General features: G+C 43.6%; 1 protein-coding gene across 8 annotated transcripts in view; it reads right to left on the bottom strand.

Annotated features, from left to right (window-relative positions):
• Positions 1-379: 379 nt before the first annotated feature.
• Positions 380-18350, bottom strand: part of pclob (piccolo presynaptic cytomatrix protein b) — a 69820-nt gene continuing 51849 nt past the window's right edge. For 6 of the 8 annotated variants that reach the window (XM_028958536.1, XM_028958538.1, XM_028958540.1 and 3 more), the window contains 18 exons: positions 18075-18169; positions 17927-17999; positions 17711-17836; positions 15721-15829; positions 15541-15608; positions 13711-13922; positions 13531-13581; positions 13303-13433; positions 12732-12758; positions 12106-12199; positions 11514-11585; positions 11166-11439; positions 10442-10636; positions 8069-8189; positions 6915-6973; positions 5004-5138; positions 4757-4902; positions 380-2496 (listed from right to left, as the gene is read on the bottom strand). In XM_028958536.1, the coding sequence (XP_028814369.1) occupies positions 2353-2496; positions 4757-4902; positions 5004-5138; positions 6915-6973; positions 8069-8189; positions 10442-10636; positions 11166-11439; positions 11514-11585; positions 12106-12199; positions 12732-12758; positions 13303-13433; positions 13531-13581; positions 13711-13922; positions 15541-15608; positions 15721-15829; positions 17711-17836; positions 17927-17999; positions 18075-18169 (2132 nt within the window). In that variant the 3' untranslated portion in view covers positions 380-2352. Of the gene's footprint in view, positions 2497-4756; positions 4903-5003; positions 5139-6914; positions 6974-8068; positions 8190-10441; positions 10637-11165; positions 11440-11513; positions 11586-12105; positions 12200-12731; positions 12759-13302; positions 13434-13530; positions 13582-13710; positions 13923-15540; positions 15609-15720; positions 15830-16102; positions 16139-17710; positions 17837-17926; positions 18000-18074; positions 18170-18350 lie in introns of those variants that run through there. The other 2 variants (XM_028958539.1, XM_028958544.1) reach the window with 2 other exon arrangements.

Below are 18350 nucleotides of genomic sequence, written 5' to 3'. Positions count from 1 at the left end.
AAAGGAAACTGCAACCGCCGGTTTAAACAACCAATTCTCAAAATTCTAAAATATGAACTTGAGGCCCCAATTTGGAATCAGATTTGTGTCAAAAATTTGCAACAAAACTTTCATATTTGATATTATCAAATCTGATTCCACACATCCCATTTTTAATGACTCAAATAGTCTAAATGTTTAGAGTTGCTTAAATTTGTCATGTTAAGCCATTTATTTTTGTTATTGTCATTTTCTTATGACATCATAAACCAGTTGAGCATCCAACAGCGACCTGGATGGGATTTATTCAAAATGAGGAACTCTGTTTTCATCTAAATGTGATAAAAATGTATCTGGATTGATTCATGAATTTTACACTGATAATAAAACACACCAGGGGCAATTTCAATTGTGGAATAGAATCTTTTTTTAATATTTAATATTTCGTCTCGGGGAAACAGTCGTTTTTTTTTTTTTACAGCACAATTTGCATAATCTCAATACATCCTGTGGACAACCACAAAACCAGAACATTTGAATTCAACTTTTTACACGGAGTGAAAAAACAAGACTCATCATACAAGCATATCTCTTTTTTACAATCTGCATACATCTTCGAATCTTTACTTATTATTATTTGTATTTTTTTTACAATATCTCTTACACTTTTCAACAGAATCTGGAGGCAAAAAAAGACAACCAACAGACCATGCAACATCCACGTGGAAACACAGAAACTGGCTTTTTAATTTTTTTTTTTGACAATGGTCGTGATTCTGCCAGACATTTTCGATTTGCTGGATGAGTTGACAGTACAGACGCTTTTAGCCAATCAACGGACGGTCCGCCCACGCACGGGAACAGCACGGACAATATATACACAGAGGGGCGGGGCTTCACACACACACTCACACACATGCTCCAGTGGTTTTTTTTTTTTTCTCCATCTCTCTCTTTTTTCATAGAAAATACACTATGTATTTACACCAATAAAAATAAATTAGCCACATTCGCACGGTTCACTGCAACACGACCCAGTAGACTCGATTAGGACAAGATTCCCAATAAGCTGAATTCGGAGGAAAATATGGTGATGTCATCTTCATTAAAGTATGAATTGCTATAAAGGTGGTGAGATGGGAATGATGGTGGTGCGCGTCCTGAATCCTGACTCTGGCGCTGAACGGGATTTAAATCAGCAGGTTCAGTAATGTTGAACTAAAGTGCATAAGAGTCATGTACATAATAACAGCAACATATTTCAGAATTCAAAAAAGGAAAAAAAAACAACAACAATATACATAGTCATATATTTATAATTTTTTAGTATTTAACAAATGAAAAGCACTCATGTTAAGAAAATGCAGTAAAACTCATCCTAATGCGTTGCATAGAAATTACCCCAACAAAACCAATGGGCTTGTTCGACAGGTTGGCACGACTTTTTCGGAGGATGTCACGTGCTGGGACTGCGCAGACGACGACACAAGGTGGGCGGGGCTTCGCCTGGTGCGGAGGCTCCGCCCACTTACAAATCATGACGAAACAGACATTTTACATCGACATCTTAATGATAAGATTAAAAAAAGACACAAACTTTCAGAACGAGGTTCCACCGAAACATGGGCATCACAAAACTGTACAAATCGTGTGCTTCTGTTTTCTTTTTTTGTGTTGTTGTTGTTTTTCTTTGCATAATTTTATCTCCACAAGTACAGAAACTGAAATACTCAACGAGGACAACACTGTACAGAACATTTACCCCCTTCAGTCACCCCACAAAAACTCGGAACCATGTGACGAACGGAAAAGATGGCCGACAGTTAAGATGCATGTGGCAGTGCGTTAGACACACACTCACACACACACACACACACACCCTGATCATACACACGGTGATGCTGCAGGAAACTCTCCCACATCTCACTCACGGCTACGTGGTCCTACCGGAAAGACGGACAGCCTCGGATTTGGCCTCACATTCCAGCAGCTGCCCAGATTGTCTCTTTTATACCAAAACTCTGTATAATCTGTACGGTATAGATTATAGATCTAGAGACTCTAGAATTCATATTCTGACATATAAAATATAGATGTGCATGTTTAACGTGGTTCACGTGGTTCTGGTTTCGCTTAAAAATACTCATTATTCTCTGTCTTTACATATACAGATATATAGATTCGTCTGATGAATGGATTGACCTTGGATGTAAGTGAATGTACACCCACGCGCACACACACACACACACACACACAGAGAGAAGAGTTTTCTTTGCCACAGGTCGTTTCCTGGCACGGAAAACGCGTGGCGACAGCAGCGTGACGCGCCCTTTAGTCCTCCTCGTCCTCTGGCCTCACCGGCTCACGCCCGCTTCAGGGCTGGGTCTGTGGGGAGCTGACCAGCAGCTTGTGCCAGCTGACCGTGCGCTTCCGCATGTCCACCTTGTCCAGCCAGATGTAGGCCTCGCCGATCAGAGTCTTCTTCATAAACTTCCCTCCGTTGGACACCAGGAAGAGCTGCACAAGAGTGCAAGGTTATTAATCATTAATAAAAGGTCTACTGGTGTTAAAATAGACAAAAAAAGAACGGTTTAACCCATCTGTTATGTTGCGGGTCAAATTGACCCATTTTAAATTTCAAATATTTAAAAAAAATAGTTAAAAGTATTTTTTCAGTATGAAACTACTTGTGCTTGGCTTAATAACAGTAATCAACATATAAAATAAAAATGGTTCATTTCACATATGTGCAACCCCCCCCTACATGTTACTATTACACAGATACTGTTCGGGTCAATTTGACCCGGCAGTCAAAGTGGAGGTTAAAGTGACCTCATCTGTAAGTGCAAGAATGCAGGTGTTATGACTTTTGACGGGAACCTTTTCTGTTCCTGTGGGTAAACTCCACCCACACTCAATAGAGTTTGCCCACGGGAACAGAAAAAGTTCCCGTAGGCAAACTCCACCCACACTGAGTGGGCACTTAGTAGGGGAAGAGCCAAACATATAAAGATTCTCTGCAAGGGGGTCCTACAACATTACACTCTGCAGCTACATATGATCTAGTCTCTGTCAGAGCTTTAGAAAATGAGCAGCATAAATAAACAGATGACAGCACAGGAGGCTCTGGAACTAATCTTTGATCACGACAGTGAAATAGAGGAGGATGTGTCCATCTTGATGAAGACCATCTTGAGGTCAATTCTGAGTCTGATGATTCTGATTATGAGCCAACTGAGGAAGCTTCTATTCATATTCCTCCTACCAAGGAATTTACATCAAAAAATTGTGAAATACAGTGGTCTTCATCCCCAAATATGTGTCAGGCAAAACTGTCTGCAGAAAACATAATAAAGACAGTGCCAGGGCCCACTAGGATGGCAGTGACTCGTGTAACAGACATCAAGTCAGCTTTTGAGCTTGTCATGACCAACTCAATACAGAAAATCATTCTGTGAAAAGTCTCCAGAGACATTGTGGCACGAAATATAGCCCTGCCTATCTCTGCATCCCACAGAAAGGCTAGTGGCATTCAGAGGTCGCTGCCCTTTTAGGCAATATATGCCTTCCAAACCAGCCAAATATGGCATACAAATCTGGGCAGCATGTGATGCAAACACCAGCTATGCATTAAACATGCATAAAAATAATTTTTTTAAATCATCAATGTCATGTAAAACTATTTTGTTTTATATGTAGGTATTTCCAACATACATTTAAAAAGTTTAAAAATGCAGTTTTTATGAAAAACAAGTGAATTATCCTCATTGAACCATGATATTGATTGAAATGGTTAGTAATGGAGTTAATAATTAAATATAAATGATGTTTATTGGGATTTTTTGGTTTCTGACACTTTTGGATAAGTAAACATGTCCCGGGTCAAATTGACCCAGGAACATTATTGGTGTTCCTAAGAAACGAACATAACAGGAGGGTTAATAGACAACGCTTTTGGTTTGGTCTTAACATGCAGGCATTTCAATTGTGCAGCATCAGCCAGTGTTTCGCATTCTACATTTCTTGATATAAGCCATAGCCATCATTATTCCAACTTTTGCAGGCCTTAAATCTTTTGCTGAGTGACCTGCGGTGGCCGTGCGATTTGCATTTAGAGCAGGGGCGTCCAAACTACCGCATGCGGGCCAACTGGGATCCATTTTTAATTGGCCCGTAGCTAATTATGAAGATAAAATGTACTTCTTATTTTCAACACAAGGTGGGGCTATTGCACTGATCAAGGCAACTTCTTCACAAAGCAAGCGAAACCAAACATAGAATTAGCTAAGGGCGAGCAAGAAAATTCCCCACACGGTGGGAAAATAATACAGCAAAGCTTCATCGTGCAGAATAAGGGGATGGAGGGGTGATAAATACGTTAAAAACGCTCCTCCGATTAACGGGATGGTAATACCAAGTATCCAGCAGGGGAACAAGTAACATTACCAGATGATTAAACATGTAGTTTCTTTCATAGCGAATCAAATGAATAAGTAAAATGGTGAAGTTATTCATGCAAGAAAATTCACATATTAATTCGTCGGAATGATGTGATTATATGGAGAGTTATAGCGGCTGAATCAGATTTGGAGGGTGGGCCAGCCATTCGTATTTTTCTCTATATGTGACCCTCATTAAAGAAAGCTTGGACCCACCTGATTTAGTGGAGAACGCACCCCCTCACACACAAAAAAGGAACTTTTCATGTACAGTTTGTATCAAGCGCTGCGTGCAAATGAAGAGCAGCACTCATGCAGAGTACAGGACAGCGTCTGACCTGGACGGAGTGACCCACGGGGTTGAGGCTGAAGCGGAACGTCTCATTGAACGACGGCTCGCGGTCGTGGCGACACACCCTGGTCTTCTTCTTAATGATCCTCTTCTGCGTGGCCACGTTTACCACGTACAGTTTCACATACAGGTCTGCAGCACACCAACCGTTGCCATGGTTACTCCCGCAATCTGGCCATGCACAGCATAGCAGTTGAACGTTAAAAGCAAGAATGGATGCGTGTGTGTGTTACCTGGCAGGTGGTCCGGAGACTTGAATTTGTAAGTGATGTTCCTGCACTGCAGAATCTCCAGGACCAGCTGCTCGCCTTCCGTCTTCATCTCTTTCTTCAGGGCCACCTTAATCTCCCCCATCACCTGAGTCTTACCTACAGATGGAGACAGACTCATGGGATGAATAATACAGTAATATATTTCAACTATTCAAGCGTAATTTTGCACAGTAACGTGTCTTACAGTTGGGCCACGTATCAACTTTGTAGCTCAATCTTTCGTAAAACCAATGCAGAAATGGTGCCAGAAAGGCAGAATGGATCACACTTAATTATGTTTTACTGTCAATCCATGTGACGTTTTTATCTTGGCCAATATTTTGCATCATTTTGTAAGGATTTGGATTAGCTTTCCCTTGTGCCCTCTTGTGGCGACAGGCCTGATGTGCATCTTTTAAACTCATCAGCTTTATTTAGTAAAAAACATGCCTGGAAAAAAGCTAGTTTGTCTTTATCCTACTCTGCAGGTTGAGTCTTTTTTTAACTTGCAACCTCAGGCATTGGTGGGTACGGAAACGGACCCCAAATCAGAAGGTTGCCGGTTCAAATCCCACACCGCCAAGGAGCCACTGCGGTTCCACTGAGCAAGGCACCTTTCATGGCTGCCCACTGCTCACCATTTGCTGTGCTTTTCACAAAAAAAAAGAAAGTTAAAACTAAGAAGAACCTGGCAAAAAACACACACTCCAAAATACAGTTCAATTACTATGCAGAAAGTAAATTAGAACCAAGGAATAATTAGCCAACAAATATTTATTTCCCAATAGCAGCAGCCCTTCTGTGAAATGGCTCTTTAACTTGTACAGACCACTTCACTTGTGAAAAATATTCATAATGTTTCAAAAATTACACAGAAAATTTGAGCAATAAAAACACCGTAGCACCTTCTATTTTTTCTTATTCTGTGTTCAGAGTGGGAAACAAAATCTTACTGCCACCTAGTGGTCACTACTGCATTGTGCACAGAAACACGGACACACACAGTGCCCTGTTCAAGATAAATATTTCAGCTTCATGCTCTACAATTTTCAGGACGTGTAGAGGTTATTGTGGACGCCTGTCACACATCAGTCCTCTGAGATACTGGACCAGCGGAATAATTAGTTCTGGGTGGGATCCAGGCATCAGTGTGTCTGAGTGGAGCGCTCTGAGGTCAAACGTGTCAAACTGCATCAGTGCTCGTGGAACTCCTGCATTCCAAACTGGAAAACCGATCCGTAAACATCAGTCTTTTTGTTAACCTTTCCAGTCACTGACGCGGTACTGAAGTGTGTTTTAATCCGTAAACCATTCCTACCGAGTGAAACTAGAAATAACGGTAACTAAACATGCATAGGAGGTGTTTATCAGTCAGGACTCGCGATTATGAAATGTTTAAGAAATTAGACTGAGAGGAACGGTGGAATTACATTTAAACAATCATGCTGGTGATGGTACACCTTTATTTACTCTGGTCCACCGTAACCTGGTAACATGATCCGTTTCTGGTATGTACATGACGACCGAACAAGTGGCAGCGTAAGATTCCCGCCGGTTCAAGATGAACTTTAAATAAATATTAATATTGTAATATAGTACTGTGGGCCCTGGAGGGCATATCTCGGCATTGCTGGTGTAAGAAGTGGTTTGTTTAAGCGATTTGGTGAACTGCAGGTGACCCGGCCCACGCCCGTAATCCAAGCCCACAGCTCCTGAAACCCTCCTGATGTCCACGCACGTAGAACCGAGAGGGAGCAGCGGCTTCGGGTTACATACTTGTGCGCCGTGGTCAAGTTTCCGTTTTACTTTTTCACTATGGGACAGGCTGTCCCTGGCACAAATGGTGTGTGTGTGTGTGTGTGTGTGTGGGTGGTGTGTGTGAGAGGCTCTTACCCTCTGAGTTAAGAGTGTCATTTCCTCTATTCTTATCCGTGCCATTGGGGATGGTTTTCCTGATCATAAAAATAAAAAAATAGATATACATATATGTTATGGCATCTACTTCTATTCTGCATACACACACTTTACATTTTACATTTACATTTACAGCATTTACCAGAAGCCCTTATTCAGAGCGACTTCGAATCAGTACTTACAGGGACAGTCCCCCCTGGAGACACTCAGGGTTAAGTGTCTTGCTCAGGGACACAATGGTATTAAGTGGGAATTGAGTCTTCTGGTTCATAGCCAGGTGTGTTACCCACTAGGGTACTACCTCCCACTGGACTTCCAGATCCAAACTGAGAACACACCAGCTCTATACTAGTTTCACATGTGTGTCAAACTCTGCCACATCCCAGATCACTTTACATAGATCTGCTATTATGGGCCGGTGCTATGATGCACTGACAACACACAAACTACAGATCCCATAAAAAAAGCATGACAAAAGAATTTGAAACTGCTCCACAAGCCATTTGCCATCGACGTGGAAACTGCTCCTGTACAAATTCAGCTGCAGGGTAACGATCGCATTTGGCAAGGCAACTGACGCACTGCATTATGGGATCTGTAGTTTGAGAGTTATCCGGGACATAATAATAGATCTATATAAAATGATCTCGCGGGATGTGGCCCACGAGGCAGGAATTTGCCACCCTTGACACCCTCCGGAAATGAAGTGACGGGACTCATCTGATGGAGAAATAATGGTTAGAAGAACAGAGGTGGAAAGTAACGGTCCTTGATGCATGAACTTTGTACATTATGTCAGAAAACGTGCCATGCTGTTTCGTGGGGTGTGTAGTGGTACAATTAGACTGAAACAGATTACTTCTTTGTTGGCTTGGTTGCATTTCATTCCGCAACATTTGACCAATTCCTTCTTCTACAAGCTGGTCCGAGGAATTAGGTGTTGTTTGTGTTGTGGCAATAATGCAAAAATGCAGTGAAAGAAAATGTACTTTTAATACTTGAGTATTTTTAAAAGCAAGTAGTTCAGTATTACTTAGTAGTAGTACTTAAGAAATGAATGTGAGAACTTTGTCCACCTCTGTAGAAAAGTCACAGTGAGGGGAAAGAGGGCAGAGTTCCCACCCAGGACTCACATCTGAGGCACGTGAAAGATGGCGCTGTCGATGGCGTTGGTGCCCAGCCCGTCCTCAGAGTCCAGGGTGTATCCATCATCAAGCACTGAGGAGCCGTCTGTAATCCTGATGCCAGTCCGGTCTGCACACACACACACACACACACACACACACACACACACACACAGTGGACCAAGGGTTAGGGCTGGATGTGGTTGTGTGTTTGTGATGCATAAACATAAAAATATGAACATGTAAAGTCAAAAAAGGAATAAAAATTTTTGACTGTTAAAATAAGTAATGAACATTGCCTACGGAAGATCGAAGTGTTATTATTAATATATATTATTTAAAGGTCCCCCATCATGAAAATGTGACTTTGTGAGATTATTTAACATTAATATGAGTTTCCCGAGCCTGTCTATGGTCCTGCAGTGGCTAGAAATGGTGATAGACTGTCAGATCTGGAATTTTTTTATCACAATGGGATTTTTACTGTACAAAACGCCGACACGACTTCCTGTCTGCACCAAACATTGTGGTTGGTGGATGGTGTTGATGACGCTCTATAGGCCGCTCTCCTCCTTGTCCCGCCTCTCTCCTCCTCATTAGCATTTAAAGCTACAGACACGGAGCGTCCTGGGAAATCTCATTGTACAAAGTTGTTTAGTTAGGTATTTAGGATAAGTAAAACAATATTGTTTTTTTTTTTTGTTTTTTTTGACAAATGTCACAAAATGCTGCTGATGTGTCCTATTTGATTCCTGAGCTGGATGCGGACATATGTTATGTATTTGATCCAAGGCGGTGGAATTGTCTGTAATTGACCTTCATATTTGATGGGAGGAGCATTGCTTTTTATTTCAATCTTTTTTTCATTTCATACAAATTGAAGAGTCAATGAATTGTTTGAAAGAGTTTTATGTGAAATTATCTGACAGGTACATCATGCTACCCTGTGCTCACAGATAAATGGTCTCTTCTCTTTTTCTGGCTTTATATTATTATTTTCATTCATTTAATGCAGTCTCAGGAGTGATGATGAATGGGTGACTGGAAAGATGACATGTGAGTGTTATGATGAAACTGGTCATCATAATTTGTGAAAGCGTGGTAGATTTGACCTGATTCTAATGATAAAAAAGAATGTGATCATCTTGTACGGACATACCAGTTGTTCTCATCTCAAAAGCATCAGCAAAATGATTACAAAATGTACACTGTTGTACATCTGGTTCTTTGAAACGCTGATTTATTTTGTCAAAATCTAAGGTGGCAAAATGTCATATTTACATTATGTATGACTACGGAGGCTGTTTACTGGATTCGGTTTACACACTGAGGACGAAGCGGTGAGTCTCTCACCTCCTTTCACTCTGTGGTCTTTCCTTCCCTGCTGGTCCCTGCTGGACTCGAGGGTGCGTTCTCATTGGTCGATTGGGGGGCCAGAGTGGACGGCTTTTTTTTTGTGTATCTTGTGTGTGTGTTCGTGTGTTTTCTTTGAACTACTTCTACACAGGAGGTCATCTGCGAGGCGGAAGCGTGTTTGGGAGTGTGTGTCCCCTCACATGGAGCCAGCTTATGATTGGACAGTCATGCAGACAGACATGGGGGAGACGCTCAAAGGAAAAGTGGGCCTGTGTTTCACACAGGTGGGTGGGGCGCATGAGGAGTCTCCACTGATCTGGCCGTAATATACCAACTGAGCAGCTCTGTCTGCCTAAACACACTTACTACACTCACTCACAACACACACACACACACACACACACACACACCCTGAGATGCACCAGTGGTGATTTCCACAGATGAGGACATCAGCAATTATGACACTTTTCTGCAGGACTGATGAATGGCTGCTGATGGGAAGTGTTGGATGGATCAGGATGGAACCAGAATTTCAGACATTTCAAATGGGAGCTCTTTTTTTAAAGGTTGCATTATGGTTATATGCATTATCATTTAAATTACTTCATTTTAGGCAGAATTAAAGACATTAGTTCCACTCAACTTTTAAATGATCTCTCTGCGCTGAATGTGACTATTATGAGATTTATCTACATTTATTTTACTTTAATATTTTAGTTCTGGTTAAGTTAAGTTTAAAGGGAAATTTGTTCTGAATGAGAAAAGTATAAGAATAGAAAATAAGGCAGCAGTCATTTGGGTGGATACATGAGGAACAGAATAAGTAAAAGGATTGTGAGAGAACATCAGGATAGTTAGATAGATAGATAGATAGATAGATAGATAGATAGATAGATAGATAGATAGATAGATAGATAGATAGATAGATAGATAGATAGATAGATAGATAGATAGATAGAAACGGAGGAACAGGAGCAGAAGAGGTAAGCGATAAGCTGCATGTTCATGTGCAGGGGAAGAGGTTACTTGGCTGGAGGCGGGACTGTTGCACTGCGGCCTCTGCGGCGGCGATTGCATTCCCAGCATCCTCCAGGTGAGCCTGGGTGACGCTGCTTTTGCTCTGACTACGGGACGGCCCGTGGGAGCGCAGATGGCTTTCGGAGGAGGACTTTGAGCTGCCAGGGCTGCTGTGGGATTTTTCAATGGTCGGCATCTGTGAATCTGCATGGAAAATCACAACACAACTCTCGTAGATACACTTTATTCCCAAAAGTACTGGGGCACCTGCACCTTTACACATGGAAATGTCAATGAATGAGCTGCTGATGTTTTCAATTGCTTCCACTTTGTTATAATACAAATTCTTAATAGCAAGAAAATTTCACGAATGGATTTAGTGTACAGGTGGCATCCTAAGGTGGATTTCGGGCTCCTGAGAGTGTAATGGTGATGTGTGTTATTACTGAAAGTGAAGTGATTGTCATTGTAAAGACAATCACCAGAGACAATGTAATGTTCAGTGGCAACTCACTGGTTCAGGATTCAAACCAGCAACCTTCTGATTACGGGACCGCTTCCTTACCAACTAGGCCACCATTGCCCTCACTTCCCAGAATTGAAATGCAAAGCTGGGCCCTTTATTTTTTTTACAGAATTCCCTTGTTTTTTGGAAAGTAAAATAAGACCAGTGATATAAACATCCCCTATGGACCGAAAAAAGGTCTTTGGTCTATGTGCAGCAGTCACCTACCTTTGGATGGGTCCGGGAAGATCCCATGACTCCGGCTCTTTATGACTGAGTTCTTGGGGGTCTGCTGGTTCCCTGGGTCTCCAGACCCTCCAGGGCCACCAGGACACCCTGGTCCACCTGGGTCCCCATGTCCAGATCCACCCTGCTCTCCTGATCCCCCAAGGCCCTGTGGAGGTTGGGCTCTTCCATGGTGGATGCTCTCACTCTGCTCCTTCAGAGGGTGCCAGCGAGGAACGTTGTCGAGCTGAGTGGTGTTGGACAGGTCTATCAGCACCTGCAGGCACACCAACTGTCAGAAGGAAGAACAGGAGGACGAACAGTGCAAAGATCTTAACACATCATCCTTACTTCGCCAAGGAAGTCGTTGGATGAGTATCTGTCATAATCCCAAACTGTCACCTCCAAGGTCTTCCTCTTCAGCTGGGAAAAATAAGGAGACACAAATACACAGGTTCATGCTTAATACATGTATTTAATAGTAAAAAGGTTCAGCTCAACACTGAAATAAAAAGTCTCAACCAGTGGACTATTAAATCTGTAGGGGGGATTATAATTTTTCATGCTGATTCATGGACATCTAATTCAGTTCTAATTACAAAAATTATTTTTAGCACTAGAACAGAAGGGTGATTCATGCCACTTTTTTGTGGAGTGGAGTGGAGAGTGAAGTGATTGTTATTTTGAAACACTGCAGCACAGCACACGGTGACACAACAAAATGTGTCCTCTGTATTTACCCCATCACCCTTGGTGAGCAGTGGGCACAATGACAGTGGCATATCTCTCTCTCTCTCTCTCTCTCTCTCTCTCTCTCTCTCTCTCTCTATATATATATATATATATATATATATATATATATATATATATATATATATTAACAGGGGTGTGTGGAGGTTTTACAACCACTATATGCAGGGGTTTACTACACAGAGGTGTTTACCTGTTCCAGGTGGATGTTCTTGTAGATGACTGTCTGATTCCACTCTGGATTCTGAGTCTTCTGCGCACACTTCGTCCTTCTCTTATTTTCAGCACTGTGATGCCGAGACAGGAGAAAAGAGACATGATGCCGCGAGGAAAGCAGAACGTCCCCCTCCTCACACACGGCATTATGAACAGGAACATTGGAATGGCAGCAAACATGAGAATGTAGATGCTGTGTGCATGCCTGCTGCACTCGGGGAACGTTCACGTCTACTGAAGCTGACGGAGCCACACCCATGCCACGTGGCGATAATGCAAAGGAAATAATGAAGTCCTGGGAATGCCACTCCCTGAATGGAATGGGAAGTTCTTAATGCCGTCTTCTGTTGGTGGCGTTGAGCCGTTCACTTACGATGCAAGAAGAGATGAAGGCACTTGTCATTCCAACTCTGGTTTATCTGTTTATGAGACATTCGGACGACCATGCTGCTGCACTAGTGGGATGGCATTCATTCATTTTAACCCTTTCATTAAGGGTTGTGAGACCACATGACTGATGGTCAAACTGAATGAACAAATCAAATGAATACATGAAAATATAAACCGCCAAATATCCAGATAAAAAGGATAAGTCCACACTACCTGGCGTTCTGGACAACCATGACTTGGCTGAACCATTCCAGAGGTTTAGGGGAAAGCAAACAAATACATTTAAAGATAGTCAGAATGCACAGAGACAGAGGACGACAAATGGGAAATAAAGTGTGGAAGCAGTCACATAACCCAGAAGTGCTCTCTGTATCGGACAGGCGGAGCTCATAATCACATCTACAGGCCAGATAAACAGCACAGAGCTGCCATTAGCAGATAGGAGATACCCTCACGCGCCTGACGGCAGAGGAGGACAAATCGATTTTGCCGCTCGCACAATCTGAGTAGAGCTTAATCAAATCACCACTGACTGCACATAGAATGTCATTCCACTTAATCGGGGCTCAGGGAGGCACCAAGGAGGAAAAGATCAAACGTCCTGAAAGGAACAGCCAAAAAACACGCGTTTCGATCAATTTGACCACCTGCAGGAACAGAACCTCCAACGATCCGCTGAAAAGTTAACAGGTTAACCCCACAACGTTCATTATACATGAAATGAAACTGGAGCTGGAATAAGACAGACAGAGAGACAGACGGACGGACAGAAAGTGAACCTTACCCTCTGCCTGGAAGGAGGTAAACTTTAACAAAAGGGTCAGAGTATCCGTTGTTGTCCCTTGGTGCCAGATTTCTGGCTTGCAGGACGTGTACGATCAGGTTGCCCATATTTTTGTCATAATTGATTTGAAGCTGAAAGAGAGCAGATGCCTGGTTACTGGTTGCTTCCACTATGGAGACAGAATTGCTTTGTACAATGGTGCATCCTGAGGTAGGTGGAGGACCGTACCTGAATTTCTCCAGTGATGGGGTGAGGCTGAGACTTCAGAGCTTCTGTAGACTGTCAAACAAGCACAAGGTTCCGGTAAATCATTTCCCATCTCTCACACACACACACACAGCCCTTAATTAACAGTCATGTTCTTAGATGCAGTGCTGTGATGAACGAGTCCCGTGGCTCCCATCATACCTTGCTGCTGTGGCGTTTCTTGTTGACGGAGGGTGACCCTGGCTGCCCTGGGCTGGGCACGGCGCTGGAGGATGCGGAGGCGGGGCCTGAGTGGATGTGTCCTCCTTTCTCCAGGGCGGCCAGCATGGCGGCCGGGGTCTGCTGCTGGGACACCTTCTGCAGCTCCGCCGCCAGCTGCTTGGGGTCGACGCCGGGAGAGCGCTGTCGGTCCCCTGCACAGAGGAGGCGAACAAAGAAACAAGGACTGTCAGTGTCTCCAAGATGTTACATTTTTCAGCAAGGGTGACCACATGTCCTATTTTCTTTGGCTATGTCCTCTGTTTGAGACCTGGAAACTGTGTCTGGCAGGGTTTTTAGAATTGAAGTTGTGGTTTATTGTAATTTCAGCTATATGCAACGTTTATATTAGTGGGTAACACACTCGCCTATGAACCAGAAGACCCAGGTTCAAATCCAACCTACTACCATTGTGTCCCTGAGCAAGACACTTAACCCTAAGTTGCTCCAGGGGGACTGTCCCCCTGTAACTACTGATTGTAAGTCGCTCTGGATAAGGGCGTCTGATAAATGCCATAAATGTAAATGTAAATGTAAATGTAAATGTAAATGTTTCTCCAGAACCTGGTGCTACATGAAACATTTGAATGATCAGATAAACTGACATAAAGTGCACGTGTGCGACACAAACTGGGCTACATAAAGTGCAAACGGGGGACAAAAAAACACTTAGACAACAGTGAGACAGACAGCGCTAAACAGGCGAAATGAATAATAAATGTGTGAAGTAAAATAGTGCAAATACTGCTGCGCAAAATGGAACACTGCAACAATAGATAAAAATACTCAATATGACAGAAGTAGTGTGTGTGTCAGTGTCAGTCCAAAGATGAAAGTCCCTGAGTGTTCCTGTATCTGACGATCTGTGGAAAGAAGCTGTTGCACAGTCTGGCAGTGAGGGCCGATGATCTTGTCAGCTGTCCTCACTATCTGCTGTAGGGTCTTGCAGTCCGATGAGGTGCAGTTCCCAGACAGTGATGCAGCTGATTAGAATGCTCTCAAAAGTCCCTCAATAGAAGGTGGTGAGAATGGATGGTGTGATATGGGGTTTCCTCAGCCTCCGCAGGAAGTAAAACTGTTGAGCTGGGGCTGAGAGCCCAGGAGAGGTTCTCCTCTACATGAACACTGAGCAACGTTGTGTTCTTGATGATTTCCACTCAAGATCCATCAATGTTCAGCAAAAGTGGTCCCCCTGTTCTCTTCTGAAGTCAACAATCAGCTCTCTACTTCAGGACATTCATCACATTATGGGCATGGGCACAAGCCCATTCGCTTCAACTCGTGCAAGTGGATCGATTTCACATGTAACCAAGTCCTCCCTCCCGTCACACTAAGTTGTCCTCTTTTTCACAAGCTGAAGTATGGTCAGTCTTATAAAAAAAAATCCTGTGAATTGCAGCCAGTGGTGGGCAATATGTGGAATTTACTTGTTGCTTGTTCCACATACGATGTAGTAAATTACTATATTGTAACTATTGAGTATGAATCCTAATGTTATTGTAAAAAAACAGCATGTACTTCATTTTGGAGGTTCGCTTCTCTGCCCAGTCACAGCTCTGCTCCCCCCACACATCCAGAAAAGTCTCCTGGCACATCTTTTCTTGAGTGAGAGCCCACATGATTGACATTTTAATTCTTAGGCCAGAAAATCCAGTGAACAGATCACAAATTAAATTTCAAATGAATATTAGAAAAGTGAGATATTCATACTGAAACTACGTTTCCAGAGCAAAACAAAGGCATACACTATGCAGACATGTTGATGAGTCGTACCAGCCTTCATCTGTGGGTGGAGCTCCAGTTGTTGTGGGTGCTCTACGTCTGAGAGCATGTTCAGGTCCCTGGTAGCATATAAACCAACGCAGAACATGGGAGAGAAAACAGAACAAGCATTTTAATTGGACGCAAGCGTACTTCTCACCAGTTGTCCATGGTCACCGCGCGCAGACTTACAGTCGCACGCACAGCTCAGTTTCTGCAGACTGCTGACCCACGATGCTCTGCACCTGCTCGTAGGTTTTACCGGCCAGGGTGATCCCGTTCCACTCCAGGACCTGCATTCCTGCAATGCACACAACAGCACAAATTATTCCTTCACACAGGCCGTTAGAACACATGACTGGAGATGGCACACAGGTACGAGGGCGCGGCCCTCTGCCTCTGAAATGGCATTTTGCACGATTCTTATTGCATTATGGAAGAATAGTGGTCTGTAGTGTGTAGTTGGTTCTGTGTGTGGCTCAACACACACAGGGAGACAGATGCATGCGAGAAGGAGAAACGGCTCCTCAGAACAGCACAGCAAGCCACCCAGGAACGGCACGCCGCCACTTACACAAATGAAAGCGAGTCTTCAGATAGGCCTTTTGCTTACGGAGCGTTTCGTGGGCTGCAGCAATGACAGAACACATTCAGCATTGTAAGCAAAGGTTCTTTTTCTCAGTTTTCCCCGCAGACGGGCTTCCATTCTAATTCCCGCCTTTAGCATTTCTACGTCTTTGTGGTGTGTGCATGCGCTTTTTTTTCCAGGTTCCGGCTGCAAATCTGGTGGATATAAACGCAGCAGGTGCTACGCAGTGACTAGTAAGGAAGAAGGACCGAATCGGCGTAATATCACAGAGGTTTAAGACCCAACGAGCTTGATAATGATCACGAAAGTGAGACAAATGAAAAATAGTGAACCGGCGCCGTGGTATTTCATGAAAATAACGAGACATTCCTGCACTCCTTGTCAACCTTTAACAGTTTTCTGATTGAGGCTTTGAATATGAGGTGAATGGAGCTCCAGCTGCAGAAGCATGTCATCTCTCCACCATTGCCTGCTGCAGAACTCTTCCGGCACCTTGGTTCCTGTAAAGTCGGCAAAGCCGTAGGAGCGGGCACGGACATGAAAGGCCACATTGTTGATTGTCCAGTCACATTAGACCAATGGACATAAAAGCAATTCAATTCACTGCAGGGAACGATGGGAGTATTATCGACCAGCATGCTGTGTGAAGAAAATTTGCGATCACCAGATTTCCAAAGGCTGAAGCCTGACTGCGGGAGCTGCTTCCTGCCAAAGTTCGAATCTTTCAAATGCATTCATCAAACGCCATCAGATTATCCAGAGCACTTTTTAATCAGTATCAGGGACGGACCCCTTGGAGACGCGCAGGGACGCAATGGTAGTAAGTGAGGTTTGAACCTGGTACTTAAGTGTCCTACCCATATGACTTTTCTAGATCTACAAACATTTTTTTTTTATTATGGGATGGTAGTAGTCTAGTGGGTAACACACTCGCCTATGAGCCAGAAGACCCAGGTTCAAATCCCACTACCATCGTGTCCCTGAGCAAGACACTTAACCCTGAGTGTCTCCAGGGGGGACTGTCCCTGTAACTACTGATTGTAAGACGCTCTGAATAAGGGCGTCTGTAAATGCTGTAAATGCAAATGCAAATGTAAATTAATCCTGATTGACAAGCAGTTACATTTAATTTTTTTTATCAGTTTTTATTCAGTATTTTGAAGTGGTCCCTCCTCTCTAAGATAAACGCATTGGCTGAGCGTCACTTCATCATGACAACCTGTCACCTTCGTTCATTTCTCTACATGCTGACAGGCCTGGAATGTACAGTTTGGCTATTAGGAGGACGTTTTGTCCAATAGGATGTCGGAGGAGGACGTGCTTTTTGCGCAGGACTCAGAGAGGGAGTACTCCCCCCACGATGAGGAATGACTTCTGAAATGAGACACAAGATGCTGAGGAAAATACTCCCACTGAGCACAGGGAACATCTATTTCCAGACAGCCAGCCAACCAAAAAGTGTCTACGGCAGCAGAAGCCCTTTCCGCCTGGCCAGAAGATGCAGTAATCCGTACTTCTGCAGACAACATCTACACTCATCCACAGAAAAAGCATGACATGGATTCGACAGACAGAGCACCAAGCTGGACCCACCTTCCACAATCTTGCCGGACTGCTCAGCCTGGCCACCAGGAGAAACCTTAGCGACGTAGGCCCCGATTTCTCCATTTGTCCCAGGGACTTCCTTTCCTCCAACAATCCTGATCCCCAAACCGTTGCCTGGAAAAGTCACGTGGATACATGATAGAACCTCAAATACTTCAACTAAATAGGTCAAATAGAAGCAGCCATTCAAAATGAACAGTTTACCTGACACGCTGTGGTCTTTAAGGTCCCTCAGGACTTTAATACGAGTGTGTGGGAAAGGATAATGCAGAGATTTCTGAAACAGAGAAGAAAGGACTTACTTAAACGTTCACTTTTAAACGTTAAACTTTTTTTCTTTTTAATGAACTACCTGTCTTCTCTCCAGGATCTGGCCGCTATGTGCAGCGCCCCGCCCCTCGCGGGGTTTATCGAACCAGTCGCTCTCCTCCTGCCTCAGGTGGTAGGCTTGAACGGGGGGGGAGATGGAAACTGTTCATTTCTTTTCTTTTTTAACACAAATAAAAGCAGCTACTGAGCAGACGAGACATGCATGCCTGGACATGCACGGTCTGATACCACCACCCAGACGCCCTGGTCAACATGCGCTGGAACTGAGACGCAAGCCCTCCAGATTCCCACCAAACAC

Source organism: Denticeps clupeoides, chromosome 17 (assembly GCF_900700375.1).
Source record: "Denticeps clupeoides chromosome 17, fDenClu1.1, whole genome shotgun sequence".
NCBI classification, from domain to species: domain Eukaryota; kingdom Metazoa; phylum Chordata; class Actinopteri; order Clupeiformes; family Denticipitidae; genus Denticeps; species Denticeps clupeoides.
This window is presented reverse-complemented; position numbering and strand designations above follow the sequence as displayed.